Source organism: Pecten maximus, chromosome 10 (assembly GCF_902652985.1).
Source record: "Pecten maximus chromosome 10, xPecMax1.1, whole genome shotgun sequence".
Classification (NCBI taxonomy): domain Eukaryota; kingdom Metazoa; phylum Mollusca; class Bivalvia; order Pectinida; family Pectinidae; genus Pecten; species Pecten maximus.
The window spans coordinates 9,622,311-9,645,940 of record NC_047024.1 but is presented as its reverse complement, the minus strand read 5'-3'; the positions used below and the strand labels follow the sequence as shown (position 1 = coordinate 9,645,940).

Genomic DNA, 23,630 nt, shown 5'->3' with positions numbered 1-23,630 from the left:
TAATGTACTACACAAAGCGGGGTTAATGTACTACACATATCGGGGTTAATGTACCAGACATATCGGGGTAAATGTACCGGACATATCGGGGTTAATGTACCAGACATATCGGGGTCAATGTACCCGACATATCGGGGTTAATGTACCAGACATATCGGGGTTAATGTACCCCACATATCGGGGCTAATGTACCAGACATATCGGGGTTAATGTACTACACATATCGGGGTTAATGTACCAGACATATCGGGGTTAATGTACCCGACATATCGGGGTTAATGTACCAGACATATCGGGGTTAATGTACCCGACATATCGGGGTTAATGTACCAGACATATCGGGGTTAATGTACCAGACATATCGGGGTTAATGTACCAGACATATCGGGGCTAATGTACCAGACATATCGGGGTTAATGTACCCGACATATCGGGGTTAATGTACCAGACATATCGGGGTTAATGTACCAGACATATCGGGGTTAATGTACCAGACATATCGGGGTTAATGTATTACACATATCGGGGTTAATGTATTACACATATCGGGGTTAATGTATTACACATATCGGGGTTAATGTACCAGACATATCGGGGTTAATGTACCAGACATATCGGGGTTAATGTACCAGACATATCGGGGCTAATGTACCAGACATATCGGGGTTAATGTACTACACATATCGGGGTTAATGTACCCCACATATCGCGGTTAATGTACCACACATATCGGGGTTAATGTACCAGACATATCGGGGTTAATGTACCAGACATATCGGGGTTAATGTACTACACATATCGGGGTTAATGTACCAGACATATCGGGGTTAATGTACCCGACATATCGGGGTTAATGTACCAGACATATCGGGGTTAATGTACCCGACATATCGGGGTTAATGTACCAGACATATCGGGGTTAATGTACCAGACATATCGGGGTTAATGTACCAGACATATCGGGGCTAATGTACCAGACATATCGGGGTTAATGTACCCGACATATCGGGGTTAATGTACCAGACATATCGGGGTTAATGTACCAGACATATCGGGGTTAATGTACCCGACATATCGGGGTTAATGTATTACACATATCGGGGTTAATGTATTACACATATCGGGGTTAATGTACCAGACATATCGGTGTTAATGTACCAGACATATCGGGGTTAATGTACCAGACATATCGGGGTTAATGTACCAGACATATCGGGGCTAATGTACCAGACATATCGGGGTTAATGTACTACACATATCGGGGTTAATGTACCACACATATCGGGGTTAATGTACCAGACATATCGGGCTTAATGTACCAGACATATCGGGGTTGATGTACCAGACATATCGGGGTTGATGTACCAGACGTATCGGGGTCAATGTACTACACATATCGGGGTTAATGTACCAGACATATCGGGGTTGATGTACCAGACGTATCGGGTTAATGTACTACACATATCGGGGTCAATGTACCCGACATATCGGGGTCAATGTACTACACATATCGGGGTTAATGTACCAGACATATCGGGGTTAATGTACTAGACATATCGGGGTTAATGTACCAGACATATCGGTGTTAATGTACCGGATATATCGGAGTTAATGTGCTAGACATATCTGTGTGTTTATGTACATTGTACTATCAATTTTTCAATTTCGTTTCACCTAAATCATCCTATGGTTTTTAATCCAGTCATTTTTAACCCAAATTTTTTTTTATTTATTTTTAATTCAGGTAAAATCGTTTTGAATTTAGGTTAGAAATAGTAAGGAAAATTGCATATCTGACCAAGTTTTTATATGGAGTTAATTTTATAGCAGGACCAATATTACAGCTGATGTATTGCGTCAGAAATTATCAAACTTAAAAAAAAAATGGCTTAAAAGCTTTCCTAACTTGATGATATTGGCTAAATCTCAGAGATAATATGAGTTTTTATATATCTTCTTAAAACATGACATTTTACCTAATATCAATGCATGACAAATGGCACAATTATACACATGGTACACACCAATATTAACCACCTAATTTGATCAAATTTGTTTTATGTCTACACTGAACAACTGACATATTTCTTTATCGTGTAATTTTTGGAAATGACACGAAAATGTGTACAAATATTTCAAATCGTTTGTGTATTTGCAGCACTTACAAGAAATATTAATTTTGGTAAGATGAGTTTACAAAGTGTCCACCTTTCATTAAAACATGAGTATATGTAATTAATCATCACCGAAAAAAGACTCTGAATAACGAAAATCTTTTTGCACAGGTTTTGACACATTTACAGAGGTTTTGCCAGTTAGCTAATCATAAAATGGATGTATTCATCATGCTATAAGTTAAACATTCATATAACTTCATCGTTTATTTGAAAAACAGCGTATCCCCATTCTGAACTATTATGTGACAATAAACTGTTTAATTTAAACAAATTTTATTTAATAGGACCCGGTTATGGTGGTCATTATGGCGGAATGATTTAGGAACCGGATAAAAACATATATATATATAGAATAAATATATTCACAATTACGTGTTCAAAATTCGTATTTTTCAAAATCATGGACCATTTTTATTGTTCAGAAAATGTTTCATATGATGAGGTTTCCATCAACCGGACTTTCATTCAGTATTTGGAGATACCTTATCCAAGATGGCATTCACTTTTCATCTGCTGAAAATTTTGCTGAAGTCTTGCATGCATAAATTTGAATGTGGTTCAATTTGGACACGCAGGCCAGCATTGAATATTCATTAATTCTAATGTGTGATAGTAAATTATCTCATGAAAATAAGACTTTCCTTTATTTACAAAAATTAAAAGTGTGTGTCTGCAACCATGTTTTGGAAATTCCTAGATCAGTTCAAAGGAGTAACCTTTCAATTCGATAGGTTACACAAGAATGCATGTTACCATTCTTTACAAACATCAACCGAAGCAAATAATTTTTCAAAACTTGTAGACATGTATTTATAGAATATTCTTCAAGGTATAGTCCCATGCATCGCTATTTCAATATTTGTAAGAAGAAATCAAGGTTTAATGAGTACGAAATCTAGTTATAGTCACTTGAATACACAAATAATATTTCAGCACATTTCTACAAAAACAATAAAGAATACTAATAAAATAACGAAACAATAATTCAAACTCAAAATCGATCTAACGAAAGGAAAATATAAACAAAAATATAGATGTGTATGGAGACTCCTGAAAAAGTACAAGTAGAATAAGACCCGGAGCTCCTGTAGGGAAAGCGTCTTCTGCTTCATCATCGACACCCGCCAAATAAATCTAGGTCAAGTTCGGACTAATTCACAAACTTAAAGCCACAAAACCATTATCAATAGTGATATTGTTGGATTCAAATATTCCTTCTTTCAAATGCAACAAAAGCTGGTATGCCCGACGTTTGAATGTTTTTCATCAACAATCATGGTGTGATATTTTTTCGCTGAAATTGTTCCTATTGGTGTACATTATCTTATCTGTACTACAAATTTTTGGTCTTGTAATAAGTTAATTCTTTTATTTAGTGTTACACAATAATTCGCTCAAGTAATAAATGATTCTTATTTTCTTTATCATCCTTCGGATAATGCAAAGGTTGATTTTGGAATTTTTTTTATGTTGCAAAGTATATACTGATTTGAATGAAAAACCGGAAATAAGTTCTGTTGTAATTAGTTTGAACTTAAACCATAGAAAGACTGTACTATTAATAAACACTATCATAGCTAAAGAAACCAAGACGGACGAAGCAACTGTACGTGTGATCCAGTTTTTAGCTCACCTGGTCCGAAGGACCAAGGTGAGCTTATGCCATACCGTTGCGTCCGTCGTCCGTCGTCCGTCCGTCCGTCCGTCGTCCGTCGTCCGTCGTCTGTCGCCACATATCGGTGTTAATGTACCCCCCACATATCGGGGTAATGTACCAGACATATCGGTGTTAATGTACCCCACATATCGGGGTGGTTAATGTACACAGACATATCGGTGTTAATGTACCCCGACATATGCGGGGTTTAATGTCCTACACATCATCGGGGGTTAATGTACCAGACGTATCGGGGTTAATGTGACCTCACACATATCGGGTGGTTAATGTACCCACATCCATATCGGGGTTAATGTAGCCACACATATCGGGGTATGTGCCAGGACCGTATCGGGGTTTAATGTACTAGACATATCGGGGGGGTTACTGTACCAGAAATGGGGGGGGGACGGGTTAATGTCCACACATATCGGGGTTAATGTACTACACATATCGGGGTTAATGTACCCCAGCACATATCGGGTTAATGTACCAGACATATCGGGGTTAATGTACCAGACATATCGGGGTTAATGTACCAGACATATCGGGGTTAATGTACCCCACATATCGGGGTTAATGTACCAGACATATCGGGGTTAATGTACCAGACATATCGGGGTTAATGTACCAGACATATCGGGGTTAATGTACCCGACATATCGGGGTTAATGTACCAGACATATCGGGGTTAATGTACCCGACATATCGGGGTTAATGTACCAGACATATCGGGGTTAATGTACCAGACATATCGGGGTTAATGTACCAGACATATCGGGGTTAATGTACCAGACATATCGGGGTTAATGTACCAGACATATCGGGGTTAATGTACCAGACATATCGGGGTTAATGTACCAGACATATCGGGGTTAATGTACCAGACATATCGGGGTTAATGTACCAGACATATCGGGGTTAATGTACCAGACATATCGGGGTTAATGTACTACACATATCGGGGTTAATGTACCAGACATATCGGGGTTAATGTATTACACATATCGGGGTTAATGTACCAGACATATCGGGGTTAATGTACCAGACGTATCGGGGTTAATGTACCAGACGTATCGGGGTTAATGTACCCCACATATCGGTGTTAATGTACCGGATATATCGGGGTTAATGTACCAGACATATCGGGGTTAATGTACCAGACATATCGGGGTTAATGTACTAGACATATCGGGGTTAATGTACTACACATATCGGGGTTAATGTACCACACATATCGGGGTTAATGTACCAGACATATCGGGGTTAATGTACCAGACATATCGGGGTTAATGTACTACACATATCGGGGTTAATGTACCAGACATATCGGGGTTAATGTACCAGACATATCGGGGTTAATGTACCAGACATATCGGGGTTAATGTACCAGACATATCGGGGTTAATGTACCAGACATATCGGGGTTAATGTACCAGACATATCGGGGTTAATGTACCAGACATATCGGGGTTAATGTACCAGACATATCGGGGTTAATGTACCAGACATATCGGGGTTAATGTACCAGACATATCGGGGTTAATGTACCAGACATATCGGGGTTAATGTATTACACATATCGGGGTTAATGTACCCGACATATCGGGGTTAATGTACCAGACATATCGGGGTTAATGTATTCCACATATCGGGGTTAATGTACCAGACATATCGGGGTTAATGTACCACACATATCGGGGTTAATGTACCAGACATATCGGGGTTAATGTACCAGACATATCGGGGCTAATGTACCAGACATATCGGGGTTAATGTACTCAGACATATCGGGGTTAATGTACCACACATATCGGGGTTAATGTACCAGACATATCGGGGCTAATGTACCAGACATATCGGGGTTAATGTATTACACATATCGGGGTTAATGTACCCGACATATCGGGGTCAATGTACTACACATATCGCGGTTAATGTACCAGACATATCGGGGTTGATGTACCAGACGTATCGGGTTAATGTACTACACATATCGGGGTCAATGTACCCGACATATCGGGGTCAATGTACTACACATATCGGGGTTAATGTACCAGACATATCGGGGTTAATGTACTAGACATATCGGGGTTAATGTACCAGACATATCGGTGTTAATGTACCGGATATATCGGAGTTAATGTGCTAGACATATCTGTGTGTTTATGTACATTGTACTATCAATTTTTCAATTTCGTTTCACCTAAATCATCCTATGGTTTTTAATCCAGTCATTTTTAACCCAAATTTTTTTTTATTTATTTTTAATTCAGGTAAAATCGTTTTGAATTTAGGTTAGAAATAGTAAGGAAAATTGCATATCTGACCAAGTTTTTATATGGAGTTAATTTTATAGCAGGACCAATATTACAGCTGATGCATTGCGTCAGAAATTATCAAACTTTAAAAAAAAAAATGGCTTAAAAGCTTTCCTAACTTGATGATATTGGCTAAATCTCAGAGATAATATGAGTTTTTATATATCTTCTTAAAACATGACATTTTACCTAATATCAATGCATGACAAATGGCACAATTATACACATGGTACACATCAATATTAACCACCTAATTTGATCAAATTTGTTTTATGTCTACACTGAACAACTGACATATTTCTTTATCGTGTAATTTTTGGAAATGACACGAAAATGTGTACAAATATTTCAAATCGTTTGTGTATTTGCAGCACTTACAAGAAATATTAATTTTGGTAAGATGAGTTTACAAAGTGTCCACATTTCACTAAAACATGAGTATATGTAATTAATCATCACCGAAAAAAGACTCTGAATAACGAAAATCTTTTTGCACAGGTTTTGACACATTTACAGAGGTTTTGCCAGTTAGCTAATCATAAAATGGATGTATTCATCATGCTATAAGTTAAACATTCATATAACTTCATCGTTTATTTAAAAAAACAGCGTATCCCCATTCTGAACTATTATGTGACAATAAACTGTTTATTTAAACAAATTTTATTTAATAGGACCCGGTTATGGTGGTCATTATGGCGGAAAGATTTAGGAACCGGATAAAAACATATATATATATAGAACAAATATATTCACAATTACGTGTTCAAAATTCGTATTTTTCAAAATCATGGACCATTTTTATTGTTCAGAAAATGTTTCATATGATGAGGTTTCCATCAACCGGACTTTCATTCAGTATTTGGAGATACCTTATCCAAGATGGCATTCACTTTTCATCTGCTGAAAATTTTGCTGAAGTCTTGCATGCATAAATTTGAATGTGGTTCAATTTGGACACGCAGGCCAGCATTGAATATTCATTAATTCTAATGTGTGATAGTAAATTATCTCATGAAAATAAGACTTTCCTTTATTTACAAAAATTAAAAGTGTGTGTCTGCAACCATGTTTTGGAAATTCCTAGATCAGTTCAAAGGAGTAACCTTTCAATTCGATAGGTTACACAAGAATGCATGTTACCATTCTTTACAAACATCAACCGAAGCAAATAATTTTCAAAACTTGTAGACATGTATTTATAGAATATTCTTCAAGGTATAGTCCCATGCATCGCTATTTCAATATTTGTAAGAAGAAATCAAGGTTTAATGAGTACGAAATCTAGTTATAGTCACTTGAATACACAAATAATATTTCAGCACATTTCTACAAAAACAATAAAGAATACTAATAAAATAACGAAACAATAATTCAAACTCAAAATCGATCTAACGAAAGGAAAATATAAACAAAAATATAGATGTGTATGGAGACTCCTGAAAAAGTACAAGTAGAATAAGACCCGGAGCTCCTGTAGGGAAAGCGTCTTCTGCTTCATCATCGACACCCGCCAAATAAATCTAGGTCAAGTTCGGACTAATTCACAAACTTAAAGCCACAAAACCATTATCAATATTGATGTTGTTGGATTCAAATATTCCTTCTTTCAAATGCAACAAAAGCTGGTATGCCCGACGTTTGAATGTTTTTCATCAACAATCATGGTGTGATATTTTTTCGCTGAAATTGTTCCTATTGGTGTACATTATCTTATCTGTACTACAAATTTTTGGTCTTGTAATAAGTTAATTCTTTTATTTAGTGTTACACAATAATTCGCTCAAGTAATAAATGATTCTTATTTTCTTTATCATCCTTCGGATAATGCAAAGGTTGATTTTGGAATTTTTTTTATGTTGCAAAGTATATACTGATTTGAATGAAAAACCGGAAATAAGTTCTGTTGTAATTAGTTTGAACTTAAACCATAGAAAGACTGTACTATTAATAAACACTATCATAGCTAAAGAAACCAAGACGGACGAAGCAACTGTACGTGTGATCCAGTTTTTAGCTCACCTGGTCCGAAGGACCAAGGTGAGCTTATGCCATACCGTTGCGTCCGTCGTCCGTCGTCCGTCCGTCCGTCCGTCGTCCGTCGTCCGTCGTCTGTCGTCCGTCGTCCGTCGTCCGTCCGTCCGTCAACAATTGACTTCTTCTTCATAACCACTGATCAGAATTTGACGAAATTTTGTCAGAAGCATCCCTATGGGGTGTGGACTCAAAATTGTACAAATGGTGGGGCTGACCCCCCAGGGGTCTGAGGGGCGGGGCCAAAAGGGGTCAATTTGGCTATATTAATATAAACGACTTCTTCTCTGAAACCAAGCAAAGGATATCGCTCCTATTTGCCTGGTAGCATCACTATGAGATGGGGATTCAAAATTGTACAAATGGTGAGGCTGACCCCACGGGGGCCTGAGGGCGGGGCCAAAATGGGTCAATATACCTATATTTATATCAACGACTTCTTCTCTGAAACCAAGCAATGTATATTGCTCATATTTGCCTGGTAGCATCACTATGAGATGGGGATTCAAAATTGTACAAATGGTGAGGCTGACCCCACGGGGGCCTGAGGGGCGGGGCCAAATGTGGTAAATTGGGCTATATTGATATAAACGACTTCTCCTCTGAAACCGAGCAATGGATATTGCTCATATTTGCCTGGTAGCATCAGTATGGGGTGGGGATTCAAAATTGTACAAATGGTGAGGCTGACCCCACGGGGGCCTGAGGGCGGGGCCAAAATGGGTCAATATACCTATATTTATATCAACGACTTCTTCTCTGAAACCAAGCAATGGATATTGCTCATATTTGCCTGGTAGCATCACTATGAGATGGGGATTCAAAATTGTACAAATGGTGAGGCTGACCCCACGGGGGCCTGAGGGGCGGGGCCAAATGTGGTCAATTGGGCTATATTGATATAAACGACTTCTCCTCTGAAACCGAGCAATGGATATTGCTCATATTTGCCTGGTAGCATCAGTATGGGGTGGGGATTCAAAATTGTACAAATGGTAAGGCTGACCCCACGGGGGCCTGAGGGGCGGGGCCAAAAGGGGTCAATTTGGCTAAATTGATATAAACAACTTCTTCTCTGAAACTAAGCTATGGATATCGCTCATATTTGCCTGCTTCAACCCCCGGGGTAGGGATTCAAAACTGTATAAATGACAGAGCTGACCCCCGGGGAGCTAAGAGGCGGGGCCAAAAGGGGTCATTTTGGCAGAATTGACGAAATGGATATCACTCACATTTGTATGGTAGCATGGTCATGGGGTGGGGATTCAAAATTGTACAAATTTTGGGGTTGACCCCCCCCCCCCCCCCAGGGGACTTAGGGGTGGGGCCAAAAAGGGTCAATTTGGCTAAATTGATATGAACAACTTCTATGAAACAGCTCATATTTGACTGGTAGCATCCTTTTTGTTAGGGATTCAAAATTTTATAACGGAAGGAACTGACCCCAGGGTGCAGAGGGCGGGGTCAAAAGGGGTCAATTGGTTTAAACAACTTCTTTTCTGAAACTAAGCAATGGATATCGCTCACATTTGTGTGGTAGCATCTGGGGTTGCGCCAAAAGTCAATTTCATTTCATGGATTAATGCATTTTTGGCATAAAAACCTCACGTACCCATATAAAATGCCTATGATATATTGACATAGCAATACCAGTGACAATATACTTAATCATCATTCTTGTTTCATATCTCATGAAATCTAGGTGAGCGATACAGGCCCTCTGGGCCTCTTGTTTATGGATAAAATGACGTCGATTTGTCTGACGTCAATATATAAAGTGCATTTTTTTTTCATCACGGAAATTTGTGCCACCAGACAAAAAGACCCAACAGTTTATATAGTTATATTCTATGAAAGGTGAACATCTTAACGGTGGAATACACTGATTTAAATGGTGACATCGAATCGGTGATTTTCTGTTTATTTCCATGAACTATTTCTCTCCCGGGAACAGTCGCGTGTACTCGTAACGTCACATGAAAAGTTCCCAATGACAAGCAAGTTGATGTTATTAAACTTGGCCGTAATCCCGTGAGAAGTTTATCGCTATTACTTTCCAAACAAGGCAGTTAAATGCTTACATATTGCTAAATTCACATATAAATGTGATATTGAGTACTGACGCAAAATCTGTACAATCACAGGGTATGTTCCACACAGTGCTGAAGATAATAGAAAATAGACTTGCATGAAGACCGATTCATCCTATTTATTTATTTTCCTTTATTCTCTCCCGGCTTCATTGTTCATGGCCATGTTTTGACTTTGACTAGGGTCATTATCGAGAATCACTTAGATGATTTGTTTCCGTGAAAAATGAATCATTCGCATACTGCTTGTGTCAAATGTTATTATCATTGCATAAGGAGTAACTTGAATAACGTTATCTTATGGTAAAACAATAACACACACACAGTGACTTTTTGTGCTATGACGCAATTACTCCAGCAAAAATGGTCTGCATTGCTATGACTGAAGTTGTTTCAGTATAATTATCGGATTCCTTCCTGAAAAGTAACTACGAAGCTCTTCTAGCAAATCAAAACCGATGTACCAAACAGCGACTCCATATTTTGCCACAAGATGAGGAAATTTATTTTCATTTTAATCTATTCTAACCAGGATTTTAATATTTGTGTGCAAAGTTACAATGACTCATATTTTGCTACAAAGCAATACACATGACCGCTAGTTATTGGAAAAAACTCATTCATCTCACACATTCTTTCACGATGTGACGTTGCATGTGAAGGACACTCGGAAGTAATTCGAGAGTAGAGTAAATGTGTTTCATTATAACCAGGCCTGTTCGGATATTCTGAATATATCTGATTCATTTAAATATAAAACAATAAAAGAGATTATAGGAAATAGATGATATATAATAATGACAACAAATATGTTGTATGAGTGAGCCTATCATTTAATGATATTTTAGGAGTGACGCTAATATATCATGATACTTAAGAAATGATGCTAATATTCAATGATATTTTAGGAGTTAAGCTTATATTATTTGATTTTTATGAGAGAGGCTAATACTTCATGATATTTTAGGAGTCAGGCTTATATTTAATGATATTCTAGTAGTGAGGCTGTCATGATATTTTAGTAGTTAGGCTAATATTTGATGATATGCTAGGAGTGAGGTTTATAATTAGTGATATTTTAGGAGTGGGGCTAATATTTTATATTTTGTTTAATGATATTTAAGGAGTCAGACTTAAATTTACTAATATTTTAGGAGCAGGGGTAATATTTATTCATATATAAGGGGTGAGGCTTATATTTAACGATATTTTAGGAGTGAGGATTATATTCTAAGATATTTTGTTTTATGATATTTTAGGAGTGTTGCTGATATCTATTAATATTGAAGGAGTGATGCTTATATTTTGTATTTTAGGATTGGGGCTAATATTTTATATTTAAGGAGTGATGCTAATATAGGGGTGAGGCTTATATTTAACGATATTTCAGTATCATTTAATTGAAATGATGTTACTATTTGGTTACTATTTCGAAGAAAATAAGAAATTGTGTACATGTATTCAAAAAATTATAATTGCTACTAAACGCTTTTGATTTCATACATAATATGTTCGTTACTTTCATCACTTTGGACATTACTACCTCAGTTAACGAATCATTTGGTACCTTTTAATTTTTTTCTCTTAATGGAGATAATTATAATCATGAAAGATTCGATGTTGTTAATAATTAAGCTGGCAATCCCACTGCACTTTCACCTATCCCCTCTTCCCTGCACACCCTCTCCTTCTACTAGATAATATTAGGATTTATATATGATCACATCTTTTTTCTCTCTCTCATATTTCGTTTATTGATGTCCATCTTAATAATGTAAATTCCAATTGAAGGAAGTGGACTAGTATAAGCTTTCAAGCTTGTTTCCATATCCTGTTTCTGTTTGTTGATACAAAAATGTTGTCATATACTCTATCAAAAGAATCGAAATAAAGTTTACATTATTTTGGGAGTGGGGATTATATTCTATAATATTGTATTTTATGATATTTTAGGAGTGAGGCATATATTTATTGATATTTAAGAAGTGGGGTTTATTTCTTATATTTTAAGAGTGTGGCTAATATTTTATAATTTAGGACTGAGGTTTATACGTTATGATACTGTATTTTGTTTGGTGATATTGAAGGATTATGGCTATCATTTATTGATATTTCAGGAGCGATGCTTACATTTAATTATATTTAAGGAGTGGGGTTTATATTTATTGATAATAATGGAGTGAGACATATTTAATATTTAAGATTGAAGCTTTTATTTAATGATATTTTAACTTATCATGTACTTTAGTTGTACTTTGTGAGTGATTTCAATGTTAAGATATAACGAAACGAAGTAACTGTCGTGTGCCAGGATATTAATTTGTCGTAGAATGCTGTAGTTGTCTCTCTTCGTCATCTGTTTCCTATTTAAACCATTAATAAACACTATGTGACCAATACACGTATGATACAATAGTTAAATGTGTGCTTGTGTATGCTACTATTATATTATAATTGAAGATCAACTTGATTTCTTTACGAATGATATAAACATATTACTTACATGTTTGTTTGCGTATATTTAAAGAAAACGGATACATGATATAAACGATTTCGTACAGATTCAGTACGTGTTTTTCGTTTCGGATCCTCGCTGCAGAAATACCTTAACATATAATGACTTGATATATAATAGGACGGCGTTTCCTTTCTCATTTCTCCTTGGCGCAGTAAATTATTCAAACTGTCTAGATCAAGATAGATGTGAGTTTATATGATACTTGTAGAACAGGATATGGAAGAAAATACGACACCCACAGATCATACGGTACAGGAGAGATATGTAGAGGGATTTTTAAAATGTATCTTACGCTATTTATTAGCCGTCTTACTGGGTATGTTCGTATAGACAGCAGTGTGATCTTATCATGTAAGGCTATACACATGTAATATTTGGGGTCAGAAGGTTACAATACATGCTGTTGTATTGTTGTTTCTCCATAATAACGTACAATGAAAATTAACTAGAACACGGGGAATTAATCCAATTCCTTGTTAAATTTCAACTGACTAGAACAAAGGGAATTAATCCGATTCCTGGTTAAATTTCAACTGACTGGAACAAAGGGAATTAATCCGATTCCTGGTTAAATTTCAACTGACTAGAACAAAGGGAATTAATCCGATTCCTGGTTAAATTTCAACTGACTAGAACAAAGGGAATTAATCCGATTCCTGGTTAAATTTCAACTGACTAGAACAAAGGGAATTAATCCAATTCCTGGTTAACAGACTACTCCAACACAACATGCACCAGTGACAATATTTTAAAGGATATCAATAGTGTAACATGTACGTGATCTCTTACGTCGTTATGCCAAGTGTATATGTGTAGATACTACACGTCTGTTAGAAAAACTCGGCCCCCTCGGCCCCACCTACACAATATTTTGTCTAAATATTTGGCTTTGTCCCGTGCTTAGAAAAACAAGTTTTCTGCAGAGGTAAAACTCAATTTGCCACATAAAAATCTATTTATCTCTTAGTAGACTGATCATTTAAAAATTAACGTTATTTTAGAAAGATAAATCCCCAAATAGAACAATTTCAAAAACAAAAGGCAAATATTTAAACCGTTCACCTCTTCGAACTGCAGAAGTAACGTATTGTAAATTAAGAAATAACATAACAATTACGTCACATATAGTGATACGAAAGTGGTACTGTTTACAAAATCAGTAACGAGTAACGACACAATGATCAACGGATGAGTCTCCTCTAAAAGGTCTAGCAGCATATCTGTTATAATGACAGATTTGACAAATACAATTTTGGAGAAATTTCATCCATCCGCCAGGTCACAAAAAGGAGAGGAATGTAGCTGGACAGACCATTAACTCCTCAGTAACAATGCTATATTATTTGTCTTTTTTCATGTCTACATAATCTATTTTGTATGGGTTCTTTTTAATGTTTTTTTTTCTAAAGAGGATAGCGTATATAGGCTTTGTAAGTAGGGTATACATCTTGCAAATTATTTTCTCGCATATTCAGTTTTGTTTTCATTCATTCTTTTATAGCACAAAAAAAACGAATACACACACAATCAGCATTTCTAGGCAAGTGGCTTAATAACTAGGCCTGAGAAACTCATCAAAATAAACGAATTAATAAATCGTTGTTAATGAATTATGAATTATTGTTTGGTATAGCAGACTATTCCAGGAAATAACCTCTTACAAACTGTATAATTAATAGTTGTAGAGCGTTGCGGTGCCTTTGATTTATAAACACTGTGTGTTATGTAGTGTCATGAACCAGTTATCGTTACAAATGCCCCGTCATTGAAATGTTCCATACTACGAACGGTACGAATTCACTTCCGGTCCTCGGCTTATATTTGAACAGTATCAAATATTACTCCAGCGACCCCTACATGATCACAAGTTCCCATAACTAAGACTATACCAAGGTCCCTTTCTCATGTTAAAACATACAAGTTTTCACTCCTACGCAATTTAGCGATAATCTTTTATCGATAGAATAGCATGTTCAGTGAACAGGATTACATTTCGTATGTACATTTGAAATTATTTCAAGGAAAAACACACATACCGAAAACACATCAATATTATTAATAATACATGATTATTTTTTTCAAGAAATTGTTTTCCTCTGCTAACGCCCTACAAAGATTTTTTAACATTTGAATCATTTGAAAGAATTGTTTTATTATGTACAGTCTATATGATAATAACAACAAGTTTGAACTTATCTTTTAAATTCTTAGTAACCATTCTTCTAGTCAAACTGTTATTATCTGAGGGTAACTTATTTTGTTTTTGTGTTATCATGCTATCAAATGTTTGACGTACATTGAAATCAGACGACTCCCCGTCAGCTCACTATATATACAAACTATAATCCCGTTTGCCCACGAGTACTTCGACAATGTCGCAAAGTTGTTTACTACACGTAGGCGTGTAAAACATTAACAAATAAATGTGGCCGTTTGAAATATATGTCCGTCGTCAGTACAAGGGATGGAATATATTACCAGTAAATGTTGTTAGTACACATACGAAATACATATGTTATCTCCGTCTTACCGGTTAATTCAACTCGTTGTGACGGTCAAGGAATGCATCCTGTTGTTACCTAAGCATACACCATGTGTTGTTGGCTAATTTGTTCTCTGTGGTGCCTAATGCATATATATATCTGTGGGTATGTTCTTTTAGTAATCTTAAATATGTTAAGAATGTTCACTTTATCTAATATATATACAAGGAGTTTGTCCATGTAGATAGTTACCAATGAAAACTCGATATAAATGTAAATTTAAAAATAAAATAGCATCTCCAAATCCGTGATTAGTAAAACTCTAGGTCTTGGTGATCTGTTAGCTATTTATCTTACATGTTAAGTACCAGACTTAATATATTAGTCTAAAGGAATTCTTGCCGAATTAATTTATTATGGAAGTTATCACAACGCTTCATATTACCGAATGGAATTTGAAAATTAATAATAATGAGAAATAATTCACCGATATAAATAGGCGGATTGTTGACCAGAAAGTGGGGTTAGAGAAGGAAGGTTGAGTTAAGATAATAACGACAATCATATCTCCTAGGTATGCAAAGTGCATGATACCTGCATTCACCTTCTGGTCGAGTCCCGCCCCTTCCGGGTGAGATTCGTGGAAATGCTTTGGCAAGAGTAACATACTGACAAAAGGTCATTTTACCATTGTTCTTACGGAAATTGCAACCACCAAAAAAAGGGTATTTAAAAAAAAAACTTCCAGATTGAATTTTTTTTTTCGACTTTTATTTATTTTGATTGATATTTGCTTAGAGGTGTAATGCAAATACGCGCTCGATAAAAGAAAACAATTTAGATCAAGCCATCGGAATAGTGAACAATGAAAGCGTAAGTAAGACAAAGTACTTATGTTTATAAAAATGAAATATTTCTCGGCATAAATTGCTTTGATAAATAATGTAAGTCTGTCAATATTAGAATTACAATAAGTTTGAACTGCTGAACGTAACATTAGACAATTATCTTTTGAAAATAGAATGCTACACTTTCAAAGAAATACTCGCTTACATTTTGCAGAATATATTTATTAAAGACATTCAATGATATTTTTTTAAAATTATTATTACTGTATAACTAGTAATTTTTCCTCGGGTTATTTTCGCCCTTGAGCAACACAAAACATATTCGCCCCGTTTTAAAATCGACCCAAATTGGTTTTAAGAAATGTCCTCTTCACCGTTTGGAAGTATTATTATTGATTAAACCATATGTGGTATATGGATATATAAAGTAACCGAGACTATTTCATTCTTCGCGTGATTATATATATTGCGGCCTCCAAAGTTATGCTGAATACTAACTCACTTTTTCTCCCCGAATTAAGACTTTAAGTTGATGTTACATAGTGTTTGCAGTTGGGCTTGGTAAATAACTGAAATATTTAATAATTATATACTGTTGATTTTTGTAATAAATGGTGATTGCTTCGATAACGCAAATAAAACCTAATACCGGTGGGTCGTTTAGTCTCGAAATACCTTTAAACTCAAGTCTTAAGCGAGGAAAATGTTTCTTCTATGGACATGATACAAATTCCAAAACACAATGACTTCTAACCAAATAAAATGTTTGTTATAGTGCTGATAAAATGCGTTTTGGTTTCAGGATATGATGTACAACAGCTGGCAACAAACAGTGTACCAACCCGTAGCCACGCCACTGGTACTACCGGCTAGCCTCGGTAAGTCTAAACATTTTACAATAATGTTTGATATTGCATGTCGGGAACTTACACTATAATATTATACCCGTTTTTATTTCGAAATTTGATTAGGGGAGTTGTATTTAAAAAAAACCCATCTTAGCAGCTATTTTTTAAGTAGTATTTTAGTGCAGGCTCATACTAAATGAAAAATCTTCACGAAGAATATTGATTTGACATTCAAGCTATCTATACAATTTTGGAATTGTCGACATATTGTTGTTGAATTGGTATATTTGTACATAATTTACCTATTTTTATTCTTAAAATATGCATCTTACAAACAATGCAAACGAAATCTGTGTTGAATCATGAAAGCTGATAGTTGACAAATGATGACTTTGTGTCAGGTTTTTTATGAATAGGCTTGGATTAGTATAGGAAATGTACATCTGAATTAATAATTTATAGACATTAATAACACACGCTAATTGAAAACCTCACTTCCTTTCACATCCATCATCGCTGTCATGGAAATGAAATCATATGAAACAGCTTTATTAATGCCTATGTTTAACAGCTATGTTGTAAATATAAAAGACATCTTAAAGTCATAGTAAGTATTAATCATGATGTAGATAACCTTTGTTTCCATCATGGAGTTTACCTTTCGATAAAGGATAATGAGGTTAATCGAGTAACATTTGGAGTTTTATGTTTTAATACATTCATGAACTGCATCAAAAATGATTGATTTAACATATCGGTTATCTATATGACGGTTCATATTATTCTATTTAACTTATTGGTTATCTATATGACGGTTCATATTCTTCTATATACATCGTTTACTTAGGACCTTATACTCCTTATACAACAGGGATTTCTTACTTGTAAGCTACATTTGAAGAGCTTGTCGTTTTAAATTTTCAATTCTCATGATTTCCGTAATTAATGTATAATACTGTTTTAGTGCATTTCTGTCAATGAAATATAGAAATTTATCAAATTAATAAAACTGAGCAGTGAAAATATAAGTTTTTTTTGTTTTCGACCAATCAGAGCGAACCTTTGTATTAATCTCATTGCCGATTTTTCCAAATAAAGCGAAGATAGAAAAATGGGCTATTTTACAATATTTCTAAAATATTTAGACTAGTTTTTGACAAAATACTCATTTGTCGTTAGCTCTCCATGCACAGATTCTCCAATAACAGCGGATAACGCTTAAATTGCGTTGATCAGTCCTTTCTAAATGATACGATTAATTTTACGATGTTTTAATTCTGTTTTTAAGGATATAAAATGCAATAAAAAGAACATTGATTGCTTTTTCGTTTAATATAACATATATTTCACTCGTATGACAGAATATTTCGATATTTTTCACTCGTGCTTCGCACTCGTGAAAATATCGATATTCTGTCTTACTCGTGAAATACATGTTATATTAAACGGGAAACCATTCAATATCCTCTATCTATTTTCTGGCAAGATATGAATGCAATTGTAATTATAGATTGAATCAAATTAATATTTGTAATTCCGCTGTCACAATTCACACCTAGAGAACCTGACATTACCGGATATCATATATAATTAAGCGGTCGATATTATTGATGAATCAGAATATTTATAATCTGTGTTACATTTGCTTCTTTTTACTAAGTAATTAGATTGTAGTTTATATGTTGCATACTTCAATTGACATTGATTCGGTCAGTGTAGGAATAAAACAAGTGATGTCTCCGCAATAGAAAAAGGTCTTGGTCGCAGGCACTTTCGGGGATAATACATTGTATATCCAAATTTCGTTGTCTACATGTAGCTTGAGACCTTCACGAAAAATTAAAACAACTTTATGATGCTATAACATATTAATTTCCAAATTTATTTTCAAAAATATTAAATGTTCATAAGATCATATTTGAACATTTTAAAATAAAGATCACCTTTTTTTTCTTTGAAACAAAGGTCGTCTGCTAGCTAGACCCTGATCCGACACTCCAGTCATAGAATCCCATTTACGAACTGTCCATAGAATCGTTGTCTCCTATAGACAGGAGGGCTTTATGTATAATTCTAGGTGATTTTCTCCAAACAATAACGCGACTCCAGAAGACGGACATAATACATACTCGATATGTTTCCGTTTCGCTCAGGCATCTGTTTGAATGCCTCATCCCGTCAAAATCACTATAAACTCATTTTATTTCCTACAAGCAGACAAAAACAAAAATGTAATAATAATTTGTGTAACGTATAAAAGTAGTATAAAAGTGTTATCAAAAGTAATTAAGAAAACCAATAATGAAGGACGATAAAACTCTATGATTCTCTTTTCTTCCAAAGTTTCGGTTTGTTTTAATAACATGCATGTCTTTCGTACAATCCTTTGAGATAACACTTGGTAGACACTGCTGGTGGACTTTTTAGTCACCAAGGTTTATCGTAACCTTACCTGCTTGTAACATTTGATTCATTTGAATAGGTTCAGATTATACACATGTACCTAAGGTTAACTTATTTAAAAATCGAATTCCGAACGTAATTATGTTGAATGATTGAATTATGGATCTTTTGTACCTCTCCATACCGATTTTTCTATTTTTAATTCGAGATTTTGGTCGCTTCTTTTGATCAAAACTTTAGGCACTTGGCAGCATTGAATGAACTCCAGTGTGGTGCAGTTTAATTCATTTCGACTCTACTGTATCTAACTCTACTGTATCTAACTCTCTACTGTATCTAACTCTACTATATCTAACTCTACTGTATCTAACTCTACTGTATCTAACTCTCTACTGTATCTAACTCTACTGTATCTAACTCTCTACTGTATCTAACTCTACTGTATCTAACTCTACTGTATCTAACTCTCTACTGTATCTAACTCTACTGTATCTAACTCTCTACTGTATCTAACTCTACTGTATCTAACTCTCTACTGTATCTAACTCTACTGTATCTAACTCTCTACTGTATCTAACTCTACTGTATCTAACTCTACTGTATCTAACTCTACTGTATCTAACTCTCTACTGTATCTAACTCTACTGTATCTAACTCTACTGTATCTAACTCTCTACTGTATCTAACTCTACTGTATCTAACTCTACTGTATCTAACACTCTACTGTATCTAACTCTACTGTATCTAACTCTACTGTATCTAACTCTACTGTATCTAACTCTACTGTATCTAACTCTCTACTGTATCTAACTCTTTACTGTATCTAACTCTCTACTGTATCTAACTCTCTACTGTATCTAACTCTACTGTATCTAACTCTACTGTATCTAACTCTCTACTGTATCTAACTCTCTACTGTATCTAACTCTCTACTGTATCTAACTCTCTACTGTATCTAACTCTACTGTATCTAACTCTACTGTATCTAACTCTCTACTGTATCTAACTCTACTGTATCTAACTCTACTGTATCTAACTCTCTACTGTATCTAACTCTACTGTATCTAACTCTACTGTATCTAACTCTACTGTATCTAACTCTCTACTGTATCTAACTCTACTGTATCTAACTCTACTGTATCTAACTCTCTACTGTATCTAACTCTACTGTATCTAACTCTACTGTATCTAACTCTCTACTGTATCTAACTCTACTGTATCTAACTCTCTACTGTATCTAACTCTACTGTATCTAACTCTACTGTATCTAACTCTCTACTGTATCTAACTTTACTGTGTCTTACTCTCTACTGTATCTAACTCTACTGTATCTAACTCTCTACTGTATCTAACTATCTACTATATATAACTCTACTGTATCTAACTCTACTGTATCTAACTCTACTGTATCTAACTCTCTACTGTATCTAACACTACTGTATCTAACTCTACTGTATCTAACTCTACTGTATCTAACTCTACTGTATCTAACTCTACTGTATCTAACTCTCTACTATATCTAACTCTACTGTATCTAACTCTACTGTATCTAACTCTACTGTATCTAACTCTACTGTATCTAACTCTACTGTATCTAACTCTACTGTATCTAACTCTACTGTATCTAACTCTACTGTATCTAACTCTCTACTGTATCTAACTCTACTGTATCTAACTCTACTGTATCTAACTCTCTACTGTATCTAACTCTACTGTATCTAACTCTACTGTATCTAACTCTACTGTATCTAACTCTCTACTGTATCTAACTCTCTACTGTATCTAACTCTACTGTATCTAACTCTCTACTGTATCTAACTCTACTGTATCTAACTCTCTACTGTATCTAACTCTACTGTATCTAACTATCTACTGTATCTAACTCTCTACTGTATCTAACTCTCTACTGTATCTAACTCTCTACTGTATCTAACTCTCTACTGTATCTAACTCTACTGTATCTAACTCTACTGTATCTTACTCTACTCTATCTAACTCTACTGTATCTAACTCTACTGTATCTTACTCTCTACTGTATCTAACTCTCTACTGTGTCTCACTCCCTTCTGTATCTAACTCTACTGTATCTAACTCTACTGTATCAAACTCTACTGTATCTAACTCTCTACTGTATCTAACTCTACTGTATCTAACTCTCTACTGTATCTAACTCTCTACTGTATCTAACTCTCTACTGTGTCTCACTCCCTTCTGTATCTAACTCTACTGTATCTAACTCTACTGTATCTAACTCTACTGTATCTAACTCTCTACTGTATCTAACTCTACTGTATCTAACTCTCTACTGTATCTAACTCTACTGTATCTAACTATACTGTATCTAACTCTACTGTGTCTAACTCTCTACTGTGTCTCACTCCCTTCTGTATCTAACTCTACTGTATCTAACTCTACTGTATCAAACTCTCATTTTGTTTTTAACTGTGTTAATACCGTGTGTGTTTTGTACAATCCTATGAGATTGTGGGATGTACACACTGCTGGTGGACTTTTAAAGTCCCCAAGATTTGTCCTAATTCCATGTGTGTTTTGTTGTACAATCCTTCTTGTATTTGAACTTATCACCCACAATTGTATATTAGCTTCTGGTAACTGCTCCATGTTTAACTAAATACAAGTTAAATAACCCTGATGTGTTTCCGTCCATTAATATATATATATAATCTAATAGCAATTTGAATACCCGCAACCTCATACTTTTTTACTTACCTTTATAGTTAACTGATAATCGTCTCGAATCATTAGTCATTTTTTTCTGGGTCACTGAAGTTTTCTGAGAAACCTCCAGTGTCCTCTTCGTTCAGTACCATTAAATCAAGCGAAAACCACGTGAAATGCTTGTGTGGTTTGATAAAAGCTCTTATACCGATACGCCCTGTAGCGTCCTAAATAATTGGTGTTTACGAGTATTCGGGTTAAATTGAGTAGTACTGTTGTAAGTCCCTAATCCACGGCTATTCTGTAGAAATTATGGATTTATAATGCAATCTACATTTTAACCACTTATACTAAATGACAATGTTGTCGATATTGTATAATCACTTATATTGCATGCATGTTTGATTTCCATGGTAACGGATTGCGTGTCATAGTAACCCAGTTTTCGTCACTCTGTTGTAATCCTTAATTCGTGTATACAATTTGAGTGGTGTTTAGATTATCAATTACGTTTACGAATACGTTTATTTTTTCATATTATTGTGTAACTTCTTTTTTCGATGGTCAAATGTTCACAAAAAAGTCGAGACTAAAACCCCCTCAAAATCATAACCTTTCAAGTAATCTATTCCATGGTGTAGACCACAGGAAATGTTAATGAAGACCACAGGAAATGTTAAAGAAGATCACAGGAAAGGTTAATGAAGATCACAGGAAAGGTTGAGGAAGATCACAGGAAAGGTTGATGAAGATCACAGGTAAAGGTTGATGAAGATCACAGGAAAGGTTGATGAAGATCACAGGAAATGTTGATGAAGATCACAGGAAATGTTGATGAAGACCACAGGAAATGTTGATGAAGACCACAGGAAATGTTGATGAAGATCACAGGAAAGGTTGATGAAGACCACAGGAAAGGTTGATGAAGACCACAGGAAATGTTGATGAAGACCACAGGAAAGGTTGATGAAGACCACAAGAAATGTTGATGAAGACCACAGGAAAGGTTGATGAAGACCACAAGAAATGTTGATGAAGATCACTGGAAAGGTTGATGAAGACTACAGGAAAGGTTGATGAAGACCACAGGAAATGTTGATGAAGACCACAGGAAATGTGGATGAAGATCACAGGAAAGGTTGATGAAGACCACAGGAAAGGTTTATGGTCGTTATCAGGGTCTCATTTAGACATATTCAGTTTCAGTGTGCGATATGGAGTCATGCCTTCGGTACTTGTTGATGTGTCTAGTAGTCCGTTGTCAATGCATTCTCATTCGTAACTGTAATGAGGCTTAACCCGGATTTGACCTAGATTTGTAAAATGGCGGGGAATCGTTGGGTGATTGAATGGCTCAGGGGTGACACACGCGTTTTTCACTTACACTACCGGGGTTCGATTTACCGATAGGGCGTGACAAGGTTTGGGGGTCCTCCACAGTAAGAGCCCTCGTGCTCTTCCATTCGGGCCAAAAAGAGTGATTAATACATGTTGATACTACATAATGTCTATAGCAATAAATCTTAACACTAGTAACAATGTGTACAGTTATAAATATTCACATTAGTACCG

At 35.4% G+C, this 23,630-nt stretch overlaps 1 protein-coding gene and 1 long non-coding RNA gene across 6 annotated transcripts in view; one reads left to right on the top strand and one right to left on the bottom strand.

Annotated features, from left to right (window-relative positions):
- Positions 1–23,630, top strand: part of LOC117336419 (transcription factor ETV6-like) — an 85,448-nt gene that overhangs the window by 40,245 nt on the left and 21,573 nt on the right. For all 5 annotated transcript variants that reach the window (XM_033896931.1, XM_033896933.1, XM_033896932.1 and 2 more), the window contains exon 2: positions 16,931–17,006. In XM_033896931.1, the coding sequence (XP_033752822.1) occupies positions 16,931–17,006 (76 nt within the window). The remainder of the gene's footprint in view (positions 1–16,930; positions 17,007–23,630) is intronic.
- On the bottom strand, positions 18,833–22,213 carry LOC117336421. Its single transcript, XR_004534615.1, has 2 exons — positions 22,110–22,213; positions 18,833–19,183 (listed from the first exon to the last, which is right to left on the bottom strand). It is a non-coding gene; the product is annotated as an uncharacterized LOC117336421 (long non-coding RNA).